Genomic DNA, 21,873 nt, shown 5'->3' with positions numbered 1-21,873 from the left:
CCTGTTTACGTCCAAATTTTGCGCAGAATCTCACGTGCCGCGCAAGTCCTTCTTGCGATATTTGGACTTCGCAGACAGCCCGTAAGCACGTACGGAGGACGTTGGACATGTCCAAAAGATTCTACGAATAATCTGCGAACAGAGAGGCCGCAAAGCGACTTGCAAGGGAGACTTGCGCCTTTCCATTGCAAACTTTCCTCTACTTCTACGAACTCCACGAATTATACTGCACCCAAAAATCGTAGGGGACGTGCGATTCTAAAATGCGTGCTTCCGGTTGTGACCGAGGCTTTATTTCTTATATTCCGGTGATCACATATTATGGGTGGCTCCAGTTGCTCGTCTTGGAGAAGTCGAGAGTAGATAAAGCCCCCACCAGTGTCAAAGCGTGTCGGGAGTTTTGAATCTTTAAAACACCATATTTAGACTCTTACACTGACGAGTTACTTAAATGGTGATCTTTTTCTAATTAATACCAGGCCCGTAGCCAGCAATTTCAGAGGAGGGGGGGGGGGGCGTTTTCTGAAAAAGTGGACCTTTAAACATAAAATCCTCAAGTACATAGATCAAATTTTACCCAGAGTGGACTTTTTCCAAGCAAATGGGTGGTTCTTTCGAACCCCCCGAACCCCCCTGGCTACGGGCCTGAATACATATATTTAAGTTGCATTAGTTATTAAGGCATTCCACAGACGACCATTTAATAGCTGATTTGCTCTTTCCCCTCTTGTTTCCAACATAGGTTCTCTATTTACGCAATGTGTGGAGGAGGCATGTCAATCTGTTAATCAGATTGCATTCAACGAAAGACTCCTAGTGGGGTGGCTTAACGAAAAAAATCGCGGATAAAAGCACCAAATTTGGCATGTAGTTACCTTTTGATATTCGTAATCAAATTAGAAATTCTGAAACCCTCTGAAACAATTTACCGTTTGGTAAAAAAATCCAAAATGGCCGCCAATTTCTGAAATTCTATAGAAATATATACATACCTATGTTGATTTTTATCAAATAAAGTATTTTCTCATGTTTACACATCCTTATTACCCATATTATGCATATATGTCAGATAGCAAACAAGTTCCCTTGAACTTTTTGAAAAAATCCAAGTAGGCCGTCATACATGTATGTCATAGAAACAGCCATAGGAATACTAGTGCACAACTAGTGCCAGCTAGAAAGATACGTTGTCCACTAACAAGTTAGGTCTGTTTCTGAGATTTTTCCACATCTTTGTTACCCACATGATGTTTATGTAGTGAATAACTAGGAAGTGTTCTTGGGCATTTTGGGAAATTCCAAGATGGCTGCCATGTGCCACAGGAATACTAGCATACGGGGGTTCAACTAATGGCAACTGGAAAGATAAATTTCCACTATCAAATTAAGTTTGTTTTTTTGGTGTTTTCCATACCCTTACCACCCACACAATGTGTAGCCTATGTGGTAACTAACATGTGTCCGCGGAGTTGGACCAATTTACGTAGACCGATAGTTTCAATGGGAACGAGCCCTTAGTGTGCAGCTCCCTATGCACCCAGCTGCTTTTCTCTACCGTTGCAATTCTGTTCTCCGTTGCTTTCTTTGATTTAATATGTAGGTACATGTCTACATGTACCGTCGGGAGACCTTTGAAAAAAAAAGCTTTTCGCCTTTTGCTTAGTAGGTCAAGCTCACATTGTATACAGAACAAACGTGCATGGTCTACAGTACAAAATACAAGTGCTTCCAGATAGCGCAATACGGAAATAAGATAATTGGTGAAAAGGACCTTTGGACCCTCGCCGAATGTCTTGATTTCCTTTGATGTAACCCCACGCGCCACTTATATAATACTTATTTTCAACAGGGTTTAAGGCAACGTAGCTGAAGAAGACCCGAAAGATGGATGTGATTGGGAACTGCGTTTGCTCCTTGATTATTTTGTATTTTGTTCAAAGTCAGGGTGGAACTACAACTGGAGATGATAATATTTTGGAACAAGAAAGGGAAATTCGGGTAAGCGTTTACTCCATGTCAAGACATGGTGTCGTCCAATTTTTTTCTTTATATCAGTTTTATTTTTTGTTAACTGTGTAAATTTTGAAAATGTGCGATCGTCTAGTTATTGTCTACTTTATGTATATAATAAGACTAACTCAGAGTATTGATACAGTGCACCCAAAAACAAGGGTTGTAATGGGACACTAGGGAAACAATGATATAAGAAAAATGTTCTTAATTTGATAAGACATCACAGTGCATATGAAACAGTAGAGACTTAGAAGGTGTATTCAATTCCACAGCACTGATTTTTTTGTATGTTACATAACGCCCGCATATTTATCATTGACTAGGGAATACTCTTTAATATCAATAGCATTAGGGTCATGTATTACCATGGAGATTAAGTAGGCCCTACCGATTATCAAATGAAGTTGATTTAAGTTTTATTCTATATCCTCATAACTCCTATGGTACATGTAAATACAGACTTGACATTTAATGTGGAATTTGTTTTTCCAATAAATAAATGAAAACAAGGGTCTGTATTGTTTTTTTTACCTTTTAGCAATCAATTCAAGGTAATTCTAATATAAGCAATGTCTATCTGTTTTGCGCCTTTTATGGCACAGAGCACCAATGCTGTAACACACTGCTTTTCTCAGTTTATGCGCCATATAATCTGCTACTTGTATGCAAAATTTCAATAATTACTATGCAGGCGTTGCCGAAATATGGAGACGTTTTTGACTAAACCATGCTCGCCCAGAGTATTACTTGGACCAGTCCAAAGAGTACTACCCAAAGATATCACCACTCATTACGTAATGCAACAGTGCTTCACACAAGACAGTAGGATAATTGCTACTGTCAAACCCGACTTCTTATTACTCTATTCGCATATCTCACGCGATACTCGTTCCTTAAAATAATGCTTTTTTACCTTGGCATACCTTTAAATTTAAAATATGTTATTAAATGTCGAGGATGTATTTGTTGGGTAGCAAGTGAGTATCTTTGGTCATTTTGCGAAAATCCAGGATGTTACCATATAGCTAAAAGTATTTAAAAACAAGGCAACTTCAGCCTTTTGGTTGAATTTGATGTCCCAAACACAAAGGCACGAAAAAAAGGGACAAGAGCAACGATTGCCGCTATATATATATATATATATATATATATATATATATATATATATATATATATATATATATATATATATATATTCTGCGCATGCGCAATTATTCAATCCGGGACCCGCACCTGGAGTTTCAGTGGGCGATTCGGTGTCGCCGTACTGTGTGTGTGGCCAGACAAGAGAATCGAATTTTGCACCCGTTATTCAAATTTAAAAAATTCGGATATTTCAGATTGTAGTGTGAACGGGGTATTAGTTACAACAGGGTTTTAGGCAACGTAGTTGAAGAAGACACGAAAGATGCACGTGATTGGGGATTTCGTTTGCTCCATGATTATTTTATATTTTGTTCAAAGTCAGGGTAGAACTACAACTGGAGATGATGATATTTTGGAACAAGAAAAGGAAATTCGGGTAAGAGTTTACTCCATGTCAAGATATGGCGTCGTCCAATTTGATTTTTTTCTTTATATTTGTTTTATTTTATATCGGTTAACTGTGTAAATTTTGAAAATATGTGATCGTCTAGTTATTAGTGTACTTTATGTACATAATAAGACTAACTCAGAGTACTGATACAGTGCACCCAAAAACAAGGGTTGTAATGGGAAACTAGGGAAACAATGATACGAGATAGGAAAAATGTCCTTAATTTGATAAGACATCACAGTGCATGTGAAACAGTATAGAGACTTGGGAAGTGTATACAATTCCATAGCATACGGTACATATCCATTTTTAAGGAACGGAAATTTAATCAACATTAACAGCTGTCTTCTTGATGTTTTTGTTTATTTAATCACGCCCGCATATTTATCATTGACAAGGAAATACACTTTAATTTCAATAGCATGAGGGTCATCCTGTATATTACCATAGAGTTTAAGTATCAATTATCAAACGATGTGTTTTCTATATCCTCATAACCCCTATGGTACATGTATATACAGACTTGACATTTAATGTAGAATTTGTTTTTCCAATATATAAACGAAAACAAGAATTTGTGTTGTTTTATTACCTTTTAACAATAAATTCAATGTAATTCTAACATCAGTCCCTTAAATGAGTTCACCTAAATAAATTTAAGCCATACAACGACCATTAAAAGCGTTATTCCAAAATTTCCAAATTATCACCAGTGTAACTAGTTATGCACCCAACAGAGAACGCTGATATCGGTGTCTAGTTACAGCTGCGGTCAGAGGTGCGTCATCTGGCTGCTTACCAGGTTTCTCAAACGGCAGGCTATGCCTTCTGACGGGTTTCTTGAGGTTTGATGCAGCGTAATATAATTCCAGACATCGGTAGTAGTTTGTTCAATTAGATTCATAGTTGTTCTAGGACCAGTAGGCTGTTGGTACGACAAGTATTGTCTAAAGGCTTCAGATCTGGCGACTTTGGTGGCCGCGGTAGCTGCTCAGACCTTGGTTCTACAAGTTACCTTCAATTGCAAGTGCTCTGTTAAATGAAATTATTCTTGAGGTGCTCACTAGCAAATGGTAGGCAGCTGGTTTCCTGGATATTCCTGTATTTGATCTTATTCAGTTTTCTGGTGATGACTACCAACTAGGTTTTGTCACCAACGTTAATTCCGCACGAAATATGCCCCCCCCCCCCCCCAAGTCGCTCTGGGATCGAAACACATTTGGTCATAGGCCTCTTCGGGATATTTGTGAGGTCTAATTTTAGCAGTACAGACTGAATTTGACCTCATAAGTTAAAACCACATGATCTCAATGATGTGCCCAAAGAGGTTGATGGTTCCCAACTCATAGCAGAAGTATAGACGCAGATTTACAGTTTTCCTCAGAGGTCGCCTGGTATAATAACCTGCTTAAACCAGTCCAGTTTTGCGCCATTTTAGCACAGAGCAAAAGTGGTGTAACACACGTACTGCTTCATTCAGTTTACGTGTCATAACAGCTGCTACAGTATGCAAAATTCCAGTATTTACTGTGCAGGCGTTGCCGAAATATCGAGACGTTTTTGATTGAACCATTCTCGTCCAGTGTATTACTTGGACCAGCCTAAAGAGTACTACCCAAAGAAATCACCACACATTTCGTGCTTCAGACAAGGCAGTCATTTAATTGTTACTCACAACTTGACTACTTATTTCTCTATTCGCATCTTTCACGAGTTACACGTTCCACAAAAATTAATGTATTTTTACCTAGGCATACCTTTATATCTAAAATATTTTATTAAATGTCGAGTCTGTACGAAATAGTTAAAAGTATTTAAAAACAAGGCCACTTAACGACTTGACAAGGAGAGGTTTGGATTGATAAGTAGAAACAAAAAGTCCCCAAGTTACTATATTCTTCACTAAAAGACATAACTCGCAGGCATTTTAATTTTATTGCAGTCCGTCAAAAGAGAGATGGCCAACAAGAGTTCTTTATTTGAACACCGAATCCAGAAACTCGAGGCAACAGTCGAAGAACTGGAATTAGTGGTTTCTCGGATTACTGAGACTACACAGTCACCCCTAAGAGGTATGGCGATATAGAGCAAGACCGACCCAGCGCTGCTTCCTATCCTATCCTATCCCGTAGTCTCGACGCCACTTGCGGATTTTGCTACCGGCTCTCTCCACTCACATCTGTCGTATGGATGCTGCTCAACCACACTGACGTGGAAGAGTGCATTAAGGAAGTTTTTGGCCTTTACTGAAAGCTCAAAATTCGATGTTGCAAATAGTCTTGGACCGGCATCCGGACCTAACTTCATTACATGCAAGAAGCCTTTTGTAATGTTGACTTCTTTTGTTTACTGAAGAGCTCGTTCTCCAGTAAACAAAAGAATGCTGGAGAGCAAGCTCTTTCGTAAAGAAAAGTAGTCGACATCTAGTCATCTAGCAAAAGGCTTAGTGCATAGCTCTTCCTGACAATCAACCACATGCAGTTGTGCTTGTAGTATTATGTCTACATTTTCAATTTTTTCCTTGCAAGAAATACAATACTTGTTTGACCTCGTAAACTGAGGTCAGACACTCAACTAAAACCTAACTGTCTCACTGTGGCTGATCACAAAGTATGACCTGTCAATTCCGAAGATGAATGCAAAAATCAGTTACCGTGTCCTTTTAGGTCCTCCGGGATATCCGGGACCATCGGGGCGCCCTGGTCTGCCCGGACCGAAGGGAAACCCTGGAAGGCGAGGCCCGAAAGGAGAACCAGGGAGGATAGGAGGGAGTAGCACCATGGTGTCGGCTGAACCCATCGGAGAACCCGACGGATGTGGATGTAAGGGTGAAAAAGGAGAGGTGGGGGCTCCAGGCATTCGAGGTCCAGTAGGCATCATTGGATTTCCTGGTCCCCGAGGTATGTGGGGGAGAACCAGTGACTTTCACGATAATTGGTTATAAAAATAAATAACATCAATGAAATACTAATAATAAAACCACTTAAGGAAGTAAATGTTATGTAAAAACCTTCATTACAAAAAGATTATACAACAGACCTACATGTACGTATATCTTATCTGAGATGAGGTAGAAGATAGCCGAAAAAGTATTAAATTTTTACAATAGACACATTAGCGTTTACAATTCAAAATGCAATTTTACTTAACTTTTTAATACAAACGTGTTTGAGTTAGCTTGTATTTGAGGATGAAATTATACGCATTAGTCAATTTTAATAAAAAATTTGGGAAAAAAAATCCAATTATTTATGCAAACCATCAAATGAAATTGCTTATAATTTTCTAATCTAGACTTTGATAAAGTTTCTTTATTATTTAGGTTTACCTGGCCTCAGAGGTCCACCTGGCCCCCCTGGTCCCCCGGGCACCGACTGCGTTCATGAAGATAGCTATACTATACAAGATATAGCACCCCGCTATAGCCCAACAGACCAATCAGGTTCGAGAGGGTTTTGTGTGTACTCTGCATTATATTTAGTATCGGCAAATATCTTATGCTATGCACAATGATAATACACTTGACGAAAAAGTTCGGAAACATGAAATTATTTTTCAGATTGGAAAACCTTCAGTGTGTAAAAAGGTAACGAATGGTGGGTGCATTATACATCAGTATTTGATTGAAATATTTACCTTAGCTCATTTGATTATTTTATAATTATTCAAAATAGCGATGCTTCCAAAATTTTGGTCGAGGATAGATTGACATGTAAAAATATAATCATCAGATAAATACACACGGTGTGAACTAACATCAATTGATCAAAAAATTAAGATATTGCATACTTTGTCTATCGATTTGATGTGTTCTTCTGTTATGCGATTTTCGTCATAATACTCGAATTCAAATGTCAACAGCATGGTTATTGTCACTGAAAAACAATCTTTCCAATTTCCAACTTTTAGAAAATCCCAAGCAGGAATGGCGTCTCCGTTTGATAAATGGTGGAACGCCATACCAGGGGCGTGTTGAAATCTTAGTGGATGGCCAATGGGGCACCGTGTGCGATAATAACTTTAATGTCAATGCCGCCAAGGTAGTTTGCAAGCAGCTCAACCTCCCTCATTCTAGCCCAGCTGTCCAAGTTGGTGCCCACTATGGTGCGGGCGAGGGGCCTGTTTGGATACAAAATGTCTCCTGCAGCGGCACAGAGGCCAGATTGGACCTGTGCCAACACAGTGTGCGGGGTAGTATTTCCTGTTCCCACCAGAGGGACGTGGGGGTTACCTGCTTGTAACCAGGAGACGCTTGGACGCCCTGTCGTCGATTAATAGGATAACGTATAACTATAATGCTTTGGTCTTATTCATTTAAATGAACAACAGTAGTATATATTACCACAATACTGACTGTTACTAAATATATATTCGTTGGTGATGGCAAACATTAACGAGCGGTGGTGTGATGTTTTATTTTCTTTTAGGCTTATGCATGCGAAAAATAAACTTTTTGGCGATGTTAGTCTTTTGTTTTAGATTGGTGCAGTTGGGACAGGAATATGCTAATTCAATATTTAATAAATCTTTGTGAAGAAAGCAAAACCCTTTTCTTTTTTTAACCAATGAATTAATTTCACAGGAAAATGTTTACTGTGTAAATGTTCCTATCTCTCATACCCAGGAAGTAATGGTACCACATCACGATTACAAATTGTATTGTTTCCTTCGTTATGTCATGTCTCCACCAAAGATGACTTTTGAAGTGAATATTTAACTCATAGAGCACCACACTTCCTCGTGCCCTGGTGGTATGTATGTAACAGCTCCCTGTCCCTCTGACAGATGATGATATATAGAAATGAAAAGTAATTAGGAAAAAGTAACATGATTTATCGCTATTTTCCCCATTCTAATTTTGTCGCTATACATACATGTATCCATATTATTATGATGAGTGGCTTATAACTTAAAGACTGCCAGCGACTGTAGCCAAAAAAACTTTAAAAATATATAATAGAGGATTAACTCCTTTCGTGCTAAAAAGACTTGACATGCTGTAAAAGGAAGCATATAATGAGTAACAAGATAAATAACTGGCAAAAATGACCTTTGAACATCCGTCATGTGAGAGTCAAATTTTCCGTTATTTCAATACATATTTCAACACAACAGCGCGCGGGGGTCCAGTCAACCGTTTAAAAGTTATTTACTTCAAGAAGAAAACATGAAAATAATCGGTTCAAAATTTGAATTTTTCATTTTATTAGTTATTATCCACTTTGTTCAAAGTCAGCCAACGACGGAATATGAGGTGATGCATTCCGAAAGAGACGGTTTCGTAGAAGGAGCAGATCATCGATGGAATCTCCTACTTGCCCAGGAAAGAGAAGCGTTTTCTGCAGCTGAAATTCTGGTGAGAATTTGTTTGTTATTCGAAAAGTATAGGGGCCTAACGGTTTTACATGGACAGCGGTTATACTGTGTTATCTTAGATGTTGAACATTTTTTAAAAATTATTCAAATATTTTATTTTGATATTTGATTTTAATTAATAAATGCGTATATTTCATTACAAGTCGAGAGATCCATAAAACGTCGGTAAAGGGTGATTGGGGTAAATCTGACACCAATAGAATTAACGTGATAAAGGATATTCGATAAGAAAGATCAGAAAATTGAACAGATTGAGATCTTAACAGGATAGAAATTGTTATTACTCACACAGAATTACTCGAAGCCACGTTTTTCGTAAAAAAAATACAGTAAAATAATATTGAAGACAGATATTCTTCTGATGACAAACCAGTCATCCAAACTGCGGTGATTTTGTTTTACGTATTTATTTTCTCGGAGTTCATAGGATGTGTCTTTGAACATAAGAAGTTTCTCGGAGCAAAAACTGCAAATAAAACATGACGGAGACGTTCAGAATGGGACTATTAACGTCTGCCAATCGATCTTACTGGGCCCTTCAAACGCCTTAATCACAGTGGTCCCAGGTTAATCGACGTTTAATCACGCGATTCTTAATGGTAAAACTGCTGATATCTCCTGCCGGGGAAAGGGAGGGGGCTCTTGGAAAGCCAGACACGCAAACGTATGTGCAATCGGCGTAATGTTACCCCTACATAAACTTATTGTAAAAAGCCCCCTTCCCTACCTTAATTTTAGGAGACACTGAAATCCTGCTTCTATTGGCTCCATACCCAAGATTTTCCTACCCCCAAGTCTGTTCTAAATTTAACAGCAGTACAGAAACTTGTTGTTAATGAAAAATAAACCTCCACGATCTTATCAAATTGGTTCTGACACCAAGGGCATTTAAATCTCCACATGCAGTGTTTTCACATTGAAACTTGGTTGCACGCAGTATATAGCCTATTGTTTTCTTCCTTCATTTAATTTCAGCAGCGCTTCTTTGCATTAGAATCCGGATTTATCAAACAGAACCAGCTTTAAGTCGTTATTAAACTCGTGACATATATATATATATATATATATATATATGTGTGTGTGTGTGTGTCGCACGTCAAATACCTCTTCAGGCAGATTCTTTATCCACTTATGCCGAATCCCAACTGGATCCCAACTGGGAATATTGCATTAGTTAATAGGTCCTGTTAATGAATTTCTAAATTATCAGTTTATGTAAAATTGCCATTGTGTTGAATCTTTCCTGATCTATTAGTAATTAAAAGAGAGAGGAAGAGGAAGAGAGAAAGGTGTTAAATGATATTATTTTTTTGCGTTGAACTAAAGAACTAAAAAAGTATTAATATTATATGTAGAGTAGCACTCAGAGAGTGCAGACCTCCGCCAAGGCACTCAGAGAGTGCAGACCTCAACCAAGGCACTCAGAGAGTGCAGACCTCCACCAGGGCACTCAGAGAGTGCAGACCTCCGCCAAGACACTCAGAGAGTGCAGACCTCCACCAGGGCAACTCAATTCTCATTATTAACCTTTTTTATTTATCAGTTAACAGTGGCGAACTTAGAGGGGGTCAGGGGATACTGCCCCCCCCCCCCCCCCCCCTTGATTTCTGGTACCCTCTTGGAATTAGAATTTTGAATAGCTGAATCATAGCTGTAAGCCCTACCAAATGGCACCTGGGGGGGGGGGCATCGCATCAGCGGACCCCCCCCCCCTTCAAATAATCCTGGATCCGCCCCTGGTTGATAAGCTAGCCCAATTCCCATTATCTGATTTATTGAGGTTTCACTAGTAACTACATGTACAATATTTGTGGAGTTATAAGCCAAAATATACCTTGTTGGCCCTATGGTAACTCGGCCGTGACGCCGTGTACCTCACAAAACATGACTTACGGATTATGTACATATCTTCAACAACAAGATTTATTTCAAAGAGTCCCCTCACTACCAATCAGACTAGTTCACGCGATGTTACATGTCTATTCAAAGCGGAACACCGGTGCAATGTGACAGAGAGACCCCCATCAGAGAGAGTCTGCGCCCCTTTCATTTGTGCAGGTACGCCTCACCCTAGTTTGAACCCACTTAGGTCAGGCTAACCCTAACCATTATTACTAAATATAGGGCGGACTGTCTGTTACACGTGCCCTCAGTTTCGTACACCGGACTGTATTTTAACCACAGTAATATCTACCAGTGTGATTGCAAAGTAATCTCAACTAACGCAACAGGCCTTTTACAGTGTACGTCGGTATTACACTACGGTATCTCGCAATGCTGAAGAATCCGTTGTAAAATTCCTGAATTCAGATGGTGATCTGAATCACCGCCGAAACATAATCATTTTTAAATTAGCACAATAAATTAACTATACATAAAATTTCATCAGAATTTATCGATAAATTTATAAGGTACGCTGGTGACTAACAGCCAACGGAGGTGGAAACATAGCTTACATGTTACTTCATCGACATAGGTTAATTTTGAGAACTTAAAAAAGTTAATTTTGAGAACTTAAAAGGGTAGTTCCCTCTTCTGAAGAGGTTTTTTTGCTTGTGCTACATTGGTTTCTATTAGTCTACCGTCTACGTAAAAAAAATTGTGGACGGATTTTGATCAATTTTTGATAAATTTTCTTAGAACTTCTGACATGATGAAATTTTCTTAGAACTTAGAATCCAGTAGATTCAAATTAGTATCCATAAGTTAATTGATTCATTGATGACGAGGACTGGGCCGTCACGGCGGTGATATGCGCTCTCTGAGCACTTTTCTGATTTTGTTGTTTGTAGGACATCAAAAGGACTCTTCATGAATTCCGAGAAGAGAAAAAAATTCTTGAAGAGAGAATCAGTAACCTGGAATTAACGGTTTCTCGCATGAATGAGACGTCACCGTGTAGGATTCAAGGTGAGAAAACAGTTCGAGGTCGACGCATCGGCAGCTCTTTAAGTAAATTGTAATATTTATGATTAACGCGTTCAAGGAAGTGAAGATTAAATATGTAAACATATGAAGAGAAAAGAAAAAATAGATGCTCTTAGTAAAACCAATTAATTCTGTTAAATCTACGATTTTATAAAATCAACATAGTCGTAAGTGTTTCAAAAATATCATTATAAACTTAAGATTTACTTCTTCAGTAATACATTTTACACAACCACAACGTGGTATTTCAGTTTTGTTCTATCATCTGAAGTGAACCAGGCGGAAATATAATATGTGGTTTGGAACGGGGAAAAGACGTTTGTGGAACAATAATCCTACCAATATTTTCAAAATTTCATTATATTTAAACCGTTTTCATTCTTTAACAGTAAAATTGAGTAAAATTAATAAGATTGCTTTTAGTAAAATGATATGAATAAAAAAATGGAAATGCCTGTATGAACTCCAGCCTTCAACCTTTACCACTGCGCTCTTTCCCTTCTTGTTCTTTTTCAATATCTATGACATAATAACCTTAAAGTTTATCATTTAATTTAAGGCCTCTATTCTATAACGGAAAGTTGTTTTTTTATTCCAAGACCATAAACTAAGTCTACCACAAGGAGAGAAATCAATAACAGTCCACTAAATAAAGCCAATGTCATTTTATATCATTTAGGTCCTCCCGGTCCTCCAGGCAATACAGGTCTCCCTGGTATACCAGGTACAAAAGGTCCAAAGGGGGACAGAGGGCCCCGAGGAGAACCTGGCCCTCATGGTAACCCTGGAGAGACGGGGCCCCAGGGGTCACCGGGTGTGCGAGGGGCCCCTGGACTTCCAGGTTCTCCTGGATTGAACGGATCCAAGGGTTCCGGAGGGGAACGTGGTGCCCCGGGTTCACCAGGACATCCTGGTCCGAAGGGAAGCCCCGGGAAGCCAGGACCAAAGGGTAACCGCGGAGATACGGGTGGTGAGGGGCCTCCGGGTGACACTGGGCCGGGTGGACCCCGTGGAGAAGCCGGTAGTCCTGGACTAAAAGGTGATAAGGGAGAGAACGGTGGTCAAGGAATAAAAGGGCAGCGAGGGTTACCTGGATTAACTGGCCTGCCAGGAGCACAGGGTGTAAAAGGAGACGCCGGATCGAGAGGACCGACAGGTTTGCCAGGTGTACATGGTCCAAAAGGATCAAAAGGAGACACTGGAGATATTGGATTGCCGGGGAAAAAGGGTGAACCTGGCATTAGAGGAACTAGGGGACAGAAAGGGGAACGAGGTATCCCAGGCCCCGCAGGTCCACAAGGTAACCAAGGTGACAAAGGAATGAAGGGGGTCAAAGGAGCCATGGGTCCGCAAGGCCCCAAAGGACAAACTGGGAGGTCAGGCACCATGAGCAAGGGCATCAAAGGAGAGGCTGGACCTCCTGGTAGACGGGGAATGAAAGGCGAAACGGGCCCAATCGGACCAAACGGAATCCCAGGGCGCCCAGGACCTGCAGGTGCCAAAGGATCAAAGGGCGTTAAAGGGCAGCAAGGGTCAGCAGGACTAAAGGGTGAACGCGGAGTTGCAGGCGCTCCAGGCCAGGCAGGGTCTACGGGTGCCAGAGGACCAAAAGGTCAGAAAGGTCAAAACGGTTCTCCTGGTCCACGTGGTTTGAAAGGGACACCTGGAATACAGGGCCCTAGAGGACCACAAGGTCCACAGGGTTCACAGGGACCAAAAGGGGCGCCCGGAGCGAGAGGACCCAAAGGTGAAACGGGTGCGAAAGGAAGTCTTGGACACCGTGGCCCTTCCGGACCAAAAGGCCTCCCAGGTGCAGTAGGGTCGAAAGGGAGCCCAGGCCCTCGTGGGCTGTCAGGAGCAGCAGGGCTAAAAGGAGCAAAAGGGGCCTCCGGTCCAAGAGGTTTGAAAGGGGCAAATGGTTCGAAGGGGAATCAAGGACCACGTGGAATGCCTGGTCCTAAAGGAGTTAAGGGTTCCGCAGGAGCCAGGGGCAGTACCGGGGCAAAAGGACAGAAAGGTCAGCCTGGTGCTCGTGGTCTTCAAGGATTGCGTGGGTCACCGGGGCCTCGGGGACCTGCTGGTCCTACAGGGGCAACTGGACCAAAAGGTCTCAAAGGAGAGCGTGGATCAGGGTCGACTCGAGGTGAGTTACCTTTTCGTCAGAAATTAAACCTCGCTAATATCTGTTTTTGCCGAGCATATTTTCAAGGGAATTAACCCCGCAAATAATACAATAATTATTCCCGTATTCCCTTGTTTATTTTTAACTCGTTTATAATTGAAATTGTTGTAAATAAGATCAATGCGCATGGTACTTTAAAACTTGAATTCTATCCCGCAGTTGTCCGTCTGGTCGGTGGCAGAGCATCCTACCAGGGTCGAGTTGAAATCTACCACAACGGCCGATGGGGGAGCGTGTGTGACGATAACTTTAGTGCCGTAGACGCCAAAGTGGTCTGTAGGGAACTAGGCCTCCCTTACGGCAGAGTGACAGTTCAGAACTCTGCGCACTACGGAAGCAGCAGCGGACCAATTTGGCTGGATGACGTCAACTGCAGAGGCACGGAGGCTAGCTTAGTGCAATGCACACATCTGGGTTGGGGCATACATAACTGCAACCATAATGAAGATGTTGGCGTGACCTGCAGATAACTAGCTTTCGTAACTTTGCAGGAAGACACTTGAATAGCGATTTGAGAGGTCAAAAAGCATCAACAATAGGCCTACTTATGATTTAACATGATTATGCAGTTTTAAAGTGTATTTCGTACTCCAACACAACAAAATTTGCGAAATGCAGGACATTTCTATGTTCTAAACTGGCCTAAATGTTGTGCAAACTTTACTTTTTTCATGACGATTTAAGTTTTATAATAATTTATATGTAGAACCGGGGAAAGTGTTATTAAAGTTAAAATTTGATGTACATTTGTACCATAACGACAATAGCAGATAGGTAAAACATCAATGTCATTTTAGTTAAGGCGCCATAAAATGTGTTCTAACTACTATTTTTTATCATAGTGGGTAAATTTACAAGTGGGATTTTGTAAGTAAAATATACCACATGAATGTTAAAAAATTACTTCTGTTTGTTCGATCGAGATTTGCAAATTAAAAGTAAACAAAATAGCAATACTGAAATATATTGTATGTTTCCTAATGTCAAAATTATTCAATTATTTACCAAACAACTATGTGACCCTTTGAAATGTGCCATGCTAAAACATGATTTATTGAATTTTTGTGGGGGTGTCGGTGAAAAAAGTGGATACAATGTATACAAGCTGGGCTTTATTTTTGGTTGAGTGTTTCAGAGAGAAGAATTTTGATAAATATTGTATATTATATATTATATATGTACATTGTTAATAAATATCTAAGTAGACGAGGAAAATAGCGCACAAATATAATATGGGCCTGCTAACTGAAAATTTGCTCCGAAAACTGGAAAAAACATAACATTTTGCATAGATCTGTTTGGAGCATAACATTTGCCATGTTTAAAGGGAGACCAGTCGAAAATTTCAGCCCATTTAGTGTTTGAAAAACCTGTGTGAAAATGTTCTTCCTTTTAACCATACCCGTAATTACAATACTCATAAATTTTTTGGGTTGTGACACCCACCCGTAGTTGCCATGTGTCACTTACAAACTTTGATTGCTTAGACTGGATAAAATTACATAAAAATACATTAAAAAGACAAACGCCTTTTAACACACTTCTGTTTGAGCCCTAGACCAGTGAAATGACATATTACAAATAGACCAAGCGGGAAATGCGATAAAAAATAAAAATAGAGTGGCAATTTGAGGTAAAATATTTGGTTTCAGCACTGCTTTTATGGAGCATTTTAGTGCAAGTGAAGTCATTAAAATATTCTATGATTTTTATGTAGGCCACCACATATTAACAACCATTTCTTTTCAATTTTAATACAAACAGAAGTAGTTGAAGATGTGGGTGCAAAGCGTGCGCTCTACCACTGAGCTACATCTACTTTTGACTTTACAATGTAGCAATTAGACTGTTCTGCAGAATTTTTATACATCTTTCAATAACTCGGTAAAATATTAGCTTTATGCTCAATTATATCAGCCTTATAAATATTGACTTAGTTGGGACCTGACATGTCTCTGAGCATATAGATAACGAACAATGAAAATACTGAATTTCAAAGAAGAAAAAATCCGTGAACGACCCTTTGAAAATTCCCAACACTTATAGTATTACCAAATTATACGCAACAAGACATCTGTTCAACTTTAACTACACAACTGTACATTACTATTATTATATATTAATACATATCAACACGTTATAACACCCCATCATCATCAATCGATTGATATAAGCCTATTACATCAATAATTACACGTATCAATCAAGAAGTGCACTAAGATCAATACGTGATAGAGAAATATAATAGTATACAGTGTCAGTAACTTTGATGAAGCCAGGGTTGGAAACAACTTTTTATTAGGCTACATTAATATTTTTTATTAAGATTATATTTTCAAATAACTTTTAATAATAAGAAAAATGAGAAAGACAATTAGTCTGGATGATTGGTGCTATAAATTGTCCAAATTACTCAGAATGTGAAAAAAGCATGAAACTTGGCACAAACGTTCTTTGGACTATGCTGATAATTTTCAAGGGCAGTGCCCAAAATTTCAAAGCGTTGCTTAGCGACCGTTGCAATGGAAGTAAATTATCTTAGTAACAAGCTATTTGGACCTTTCTTGTCCACTTTAAAAGATTTAGAAAGTTATTACAGGTATATCTAATATTGTTTATGTGAATGTTAATCAAAGAGTCTTAATCAAAGCCTTAAGGCACAAATGTTACAGCTCGGAATGAAATCCGCACGTTCAGGTGATGCCAAGTGTCACTAGTAGCGCGGCAAAGATTGAGGTAGTAAGGAAGACCGGGGCTAGTTGGACCCCGGGGTAAGTTTTCCCCCATCAATTTATGACAAAGTAACTATGGGGTAAAAAGAATTGATCACATCGTTTTGTATAGTGCTAAGAAAGCGTCGGCAGTGAGTCCAAATGAAATAATTTAGCATCTTAAACTAACTTGAGAGACTTGATGGGGGTCCAGCTTACCCCGGGGTCCAGCTAGCCCCGGTCTCACCTAGTCCCAAACACAAACGTGCAGAAAAAACAGAGTGCGAAAAGAGCAATGATTGCCGCCATATTTTTTGTATACATAGATTCTGCGCATGCGCGATTATTCAAACCTGAACCCGCATCTGGATTTTCAGTATGCGATTCGGTTCCGCTGTACTGTGTGTGGCCAGACAAGCGAATCGAATTTTTCACCCTTTATATTTCAAATATCCGGATATTTCAGATTGTAGTGTGAACGGGGTATTAGTTACAACAGGGTTTCAGGCAATGTAGCTGAAGAAGACCCGAAAGATGCACGTGATTGAAAACTTCGTTTGCTCCTTAATTATTTTATATTTTGTTCAAAGTCAGGGTAGAACTACAACTGGAGATTATGATATTTTGGAAAGATCAAATGAAATTCGGGTAAGAGTTTACTCCATGTCAAGATATCTCGTCGTTCAATTTGATTTTTGTTTTCTTTATATCAGTTTTATTTTTTATTGGTTTACTGTGTAAATTTTGAAAATATGTGATCGTCTAGTTTTTTAGTCTGATCTCTCTATATAATAAGAATAACTCAGAGTACATCTGAAAACAAGGGTTGTAATGGGACACTAGGGAAACAATGATACGAGATAGGAAAAATGTTCTTAATTTGATAAGACATCACAGTGCATGTCTTAATGCATGTCTCAATGCAGAAACTTGGAAAGTGTATTAAATTCCATAGCATACGGTACATATTCATCTTTAAGCCGTCAACGATAATGTAATCAACATTAACATTAGCTGTGTTCTTGATTTTGTTGTATATTGAATCACGCCCGCAGATTTATCATTGACCAGGAAATACTCTTTAATATCAATAGCATGAGGTTCATACTGTATATTAACAGGGAGTTAATATACAGTATGAAGGCAGGGAGAGAATTATGAAATGAAGTTGATGTTAGTGTTTCCATAAATATCCTCATAACTACTATGGTATATACAGACCTGACATTTAATGTGAATTTTTTTAAATATATAAATGAAAACAAGGATTTATATTGTGTTTTATTGCCTTTTTACAATTAATTCAAGGTAATTCTAATATCATTTCCTTTAATGAATTCAGCTAAATGAGCAAACAACAAAAATACATGGCTGAGTCATACAACGACCATTAAAAGCGATATTTCAATCTTCAAATTTTCCAAATTATCACCTGTGAAAGAGTTATGCGCCCAACAAAGGACGATCATATCAGTGATCATATCATATCTAGTTACAGCAGCGGTCAGTGGTGCTTCATCTGGCTGCTTACCAGGGCTCTCAAGCGGCAGGTATACTTACTGACAGGTTTCTTGGAGGTTGATCTGGGACAATATAATTCCAGGCATTGATAGCAGTTTGTTCAACTGGATTCATAGTTGTTCTAGGATCAGTAGGCTGTTGATACGACGAGTACTGGCTACCCACAGATTGTCTATAGGCTTCAGATCTGGCGACCTTGGTGGCCGCGGTAGCTGCTCAGACCTTGGTTTTACAAGTTATCTTCAATTGCAAGTGCTCTGTTTGAGAAAATTGTTCTCGAGGTCCTCACTAACAAATGGGAGGCAGCTGGTTTCCAGGACATTCCTGCATTTGATCTAGTTCAGGTTTCCGTCGATGACTACCAATGAGGTTTTGGCACCAACGTGAATTCCGCACTAAATACACCGCCCCGCCACACTTAGTCAGAGGTCTATTCGGAATATTTGTGAAGTCTAATTTGAGCAGCTTGGCGTTACAGATGAAATCTGATTTCATGAGAGAAAACCACATGGTCTCAATGATGTGCCCAAATAGGTTGATGGTTCCCATCTCATAGCAGAAGTGAACGACGATTTTGAGGCTTCCTCAGAGGTCGCCTGGTATATTAACCTGCTTAAACCAGTCCGGTAGTAGCAAAGGGTCTTGCAAACACTTACTAATGGCAATCTCTCCCTCAGTCTGAAGGGAATGGGTTGTCTTTGTTTAGTTGGAGTAGCAACGTCATACGTAACACACCCAAACCCAATATAGAGGTGCAATTGATGTCACAAGCATGTTATTAAAAATATTTACTGCACAGATTGCTAACTGTGTTTGATTATTTTAGGGTCCCACATGAAGAAGCTTGTATTAAAGTTTCACTCTCCTGGAACCATGAATAATTAAAAATAATTAATCGTTTAACCCCAAAAAGGAACATACGTTACTGTCACAAATACAAAACGTCTAACTGTGAAACGTTCTACTCACTTGGAAAATTCAGTCATCACTGGTTTTGTTCATTGATTTATCTCCTACAAGTAGGCCTATAACGTTGCTAAAAATTATAATAATCTTCTGTATAGAGCAGTTAATTGTTTTTGACTTTAGTTTGCTTGTCACAGAATATTAAAAAAAAAATAGGGAAAATACACCCTACTGACAGTGAAATAAGCATTAAATAAAATTTTTTCCCTTCATGATCCAAATATTATATCAGAAATGTCAAACTATCATGGAACAATATATTGTTCGGTAAGCAAAAGAAAACATTGTATCTCTTGCACACAAGTATTTGAACAAAATGAAACATTTTGACATTTTTTCTAGGGAACATCGTTACCTAGTATAAGTGTAGACGCAAAGCCCCTTGTAGAGATACAGTTTAAATATTTATAAAAACGTCCTTACGTCATGTCTAATTTACCATGACTGAACCACTAAAAATATATATCGGAACGCGGCATAAAAATGCAAATTAAATGGCAAGAACATACGTTACCGTACGGTTTTTTGGAACATACGTTACCATACAGGGGGTATAAGGCTCTTTGCGTAATGTTAAAGACATGGCAAAATTTAAAAATTGAATTTCAGTTGAGACAGTCGTGGATTTTTGTTCTATACACATATATGTTTTGAAATATTGTATACAATTTGGAATTCATTCATTTTTATTTTTTGACACTTCAGCATGTGAAATGCACCTCTATATTGGGTTTGGGTGAAGAACATTGGGTTCTGTTTCCGGTGGTAGGTTTTGGGTGCCTTGGGCTTTGCCTCTGTGTTGGTACACCAGTCTGGGCATATCACTGTTAGACAGTGCAGTGCATTCCATGTGACACAATAAGCTATCTGTCAATGTCTATCTGTTTTGCGCCATTCTGGCACACACTTCTTCACTCAGTTTTTGCTACTTATATACAAAATTTCAATATCTACTGTGCAGGCGATGCCGAAATATTGAGAAGTTTTTGGTTGAACCATGCGCGTAGAGTATTACTTGGACCAGCACAAAGAGTACTACCCAAAGAAAACACCAAACATTACGTAATGCAACAGTGCTTCACACAATGCAATAAGATAATTGGTACTGACAAACCTGACTACTTATTTCTCTAATTCGCATATTTCACGTTCCCCCAAAAATAATACTTTTTTGCCTTGGTATACCTTTATATCTAAAACATTTTATTAAATGTCGAGGATGTATATGTTGGATAGCAAGTGAGTATCTTTGGGCATTTTGCAAAAATCCAAGATGGACGTCAACGTGCTCCACTGATTGACCTTGATAGAAGGCTTAATCATATTATATCAGAAACTTTACGAAATAGCTTAAATTATTTAAAAACAAGGCAACTTAACGACTTGACAAGTAGAGGTTAGGATTGAAAAGTAGACACAAGAAGTCCCCAAGTTGCTATCTTCTTCACTAAAAGACCTTACTCACAGGCTTTTTAATTTTATTACAGTCCGTCAAAAGAGAGATCGCCAACGAGAGTATTTCATTCGAACAACGAATGCAGCAGCTGGAGGCAAGAATTAAAGCCTTGGAATTTGAGCTTTCTCGGAATACTGAGACTGCACAGTTACCAGTAAGAAGTAAGAGGATATATGGCAAGACCGACACAGCGCTGCTTCTTGTCCTGTCCTGTCCTATCCTATCCTATCCCGCAGTCTGGTTTACCGTAGGAGCGCCATTTCAGGATTTTGCCACCAGCTCTCTCCTTTCCCATCTGTCGTCTTCTTTTCTGAGGAAGCTGATCAATCTTAGCCCTGTTCATTCTTTGATGTTATTCCCTTTATTTGTGCTGCTTAGGATAAAATTTTAAAAGAAAAACTTATATATCTCTACACTGCGTGCGTCACATAAAACCTTGCTCACCACTCTTTTTCAATTTTTTGGTCGGAGTCTGAGCGTGTTGTTTGGATCAATGATATGATGACGAGTGAGTGAGTGTCGGACTCAGCAGTGCAGCACTATGAAAAGTTTTTTAAACCTTATACGTAAACTATAGTCAGGCACTAAAATCCTTATTATTATACTGTGATCATTTATTAAGACGAATGAACAAGTCAGTTACTGTATCCTTTTAGGTCCTCCGGGCTTTCCGGGATCATCGGAGATCCCTAGGATTCCTGGCACTAATGGCATTCCTGGCCCGCCCGGAAACGGAGAAAAGGGCAACCCTGGATGGCTAGGTCCGAAAGGGGAAGTAGAGATGATAGGAAGGAGAAGCACAATGGAGTCGGCTGGACTCATCGGAGAACTCGACGGATGTGGATGTAAGGGCGAAAAAGGAGAGGTGGGGGCTCCAGGCATTCGAGGTCCAGTAGGCTCCATTGGATTTCCTGGTCCCCGAGGTATGTGGGGGAGAACCAGTGACTTTTACGATATTTGGTTATGAGAATGAATAACAACAATGAAATACTAATAATAAAACCACTTTTAAGGTAGTAAGTGGTATGTAAAAAAAACCTTCATTACAAAAAGATTATTCAACTGACCTATATCTTATTTGAAATGAGATAGAAGAATGCCATATTCTTTTTATTTTTACGAAAGGCACATTAGCGTTCACAATTCGAAATGCGATTTTATTCAACTTTTTTTAAAAAAATTA

At 39.2% G+C, this 21,873-nt stretch overlaps 2 protein-coding genes across 3 annotated transcripts; both read left to right on the top strand.

Moving 5' to 3' along the window:
* Window positions 1-1,538: 1,538 nt before the first annotated feature.
* On the top strand, window positions 1,539-8,010 carry LOC106152536 (uncharacterized). Of its 2 annotated transcripts, none has more exons than XM_087008806.1 (5): window positions 1,539-1,998; window positions 5,493-5,622; window positions 6,217-6,450; window positions 6,873-6,992; window positions 7,460-8,010. In XM_087008806.1, exons 1-5 carry the CDS (start codon window positions 1,885-1,887, stop codon window positions 7,789-7,791), a joined length of 930 nt encoding a protein of 309 aa, XP_086864932.1. In that variant the 5' UTR covers window positions 1,539-1,884; the 3' UTR covers window positions 7,792-8,010. The 2 variants fall into 2 exon arrangements, with proteins under 2 accessions (XP_086864932.1, XP_086864931.1); XM_087008805.1 differs by lacking the exon at window positions 1,539-1,998 and adding an exon at window positions 3,249-3,535.
* Window positions 8,011-8,607: 597 nt separating this feature from the next.
* LOC147762794 (uncharacterized) lies at window positions 8,608-15,541 on the top strand. Its single transcript, XM_087008804.1, has 4 exons — window positions 8,608-8,906; window positions 11,719-11,836; window positions 12,534-13,997; window positions 14,196-15,541. Exons 1-4 carry the CDS (start codon window positions 8,718-8,720, stop codon window positions 14,504-14,506), a joined length of 2,082 nt encoding a protein of 693 aa, XP_086864930.1. The 5' UTR covers window positions 8,608-8,717; the 3' UTR covers window positions 14,507-15,541.
* The last annotated feature ends 6,332 nt before the right edge of the window (window positions 15,542-21,873 follow it).

This window comes from Lingula anatina, chromosome 3 (genome assembly GCF_051362555.1).
Source record: "Lingula anatina isolate TDL-2025a chromosome 3, LinAna3.0, whole genome shotgun sequence".
Classification (NCBI taxonomy): Eukaryota; Metazoa; Brachiopoda; class Lingulata; order Lingulida; family Lingulidae; genus Lingula; species Lingula anatina.
Note: the sequence above shows the minus strand (reverse complement) of the source record. Positions and strands in the feature narration are given on the sequence as shown.

What these genes read in the sequence shown, in the direction of transcription:
- LOC106152536 (XM_087008806.1), top strand. Translation starts at nt 1,885, where the DNA reads ATGGATGTGATTGGGAACTGCGTTTGCTCCTTGATTATTTTGTATTTT. An exon ending in AACAAGAAAGGGAAATTCGG is followed by an intron (nt 1,999 to 5,492) that starts GTAAGCGTTTAC and finishes ATTTTATTGCAG; the next exon opens with TCCGTCAAAAGAGAGATGGC. An exon ending in TACACAGTCACCCCTAAGAG is followed by an intron (nt 5,623 to 6,216) that starts GTATGGCGATAT and finishes GTGTCCTTTTAG; the next exon opens with GTCCTCCGGGATATCCGGGA.
- LOC147762794 (XM_087008804.1), top strand. Translation starts at nt 8,718, where the DNA reads ATGAAAATAATCGGTTCAAAATTTGAATTTTTCATTTTATTAGTTATT. An exon ending in GTCACCGTGTAGGATTCAAG is followed by an intron (nt 11,837 to 12,533) that starts GTGAGAAAACAG and finishes TATATCATTTAG; the next exon opens with GTCCTCCCGGTCCTCCAGGC. An exon ending in TGGATCAGGGTCGACTCGAG is followed by an intron (nt 13,998 to 14,195) that starts GTGAGTTACCTT and finishes TCTATCCCGCAG; the next exon opens with TTGTCCGTCTGGTCGGTGGC.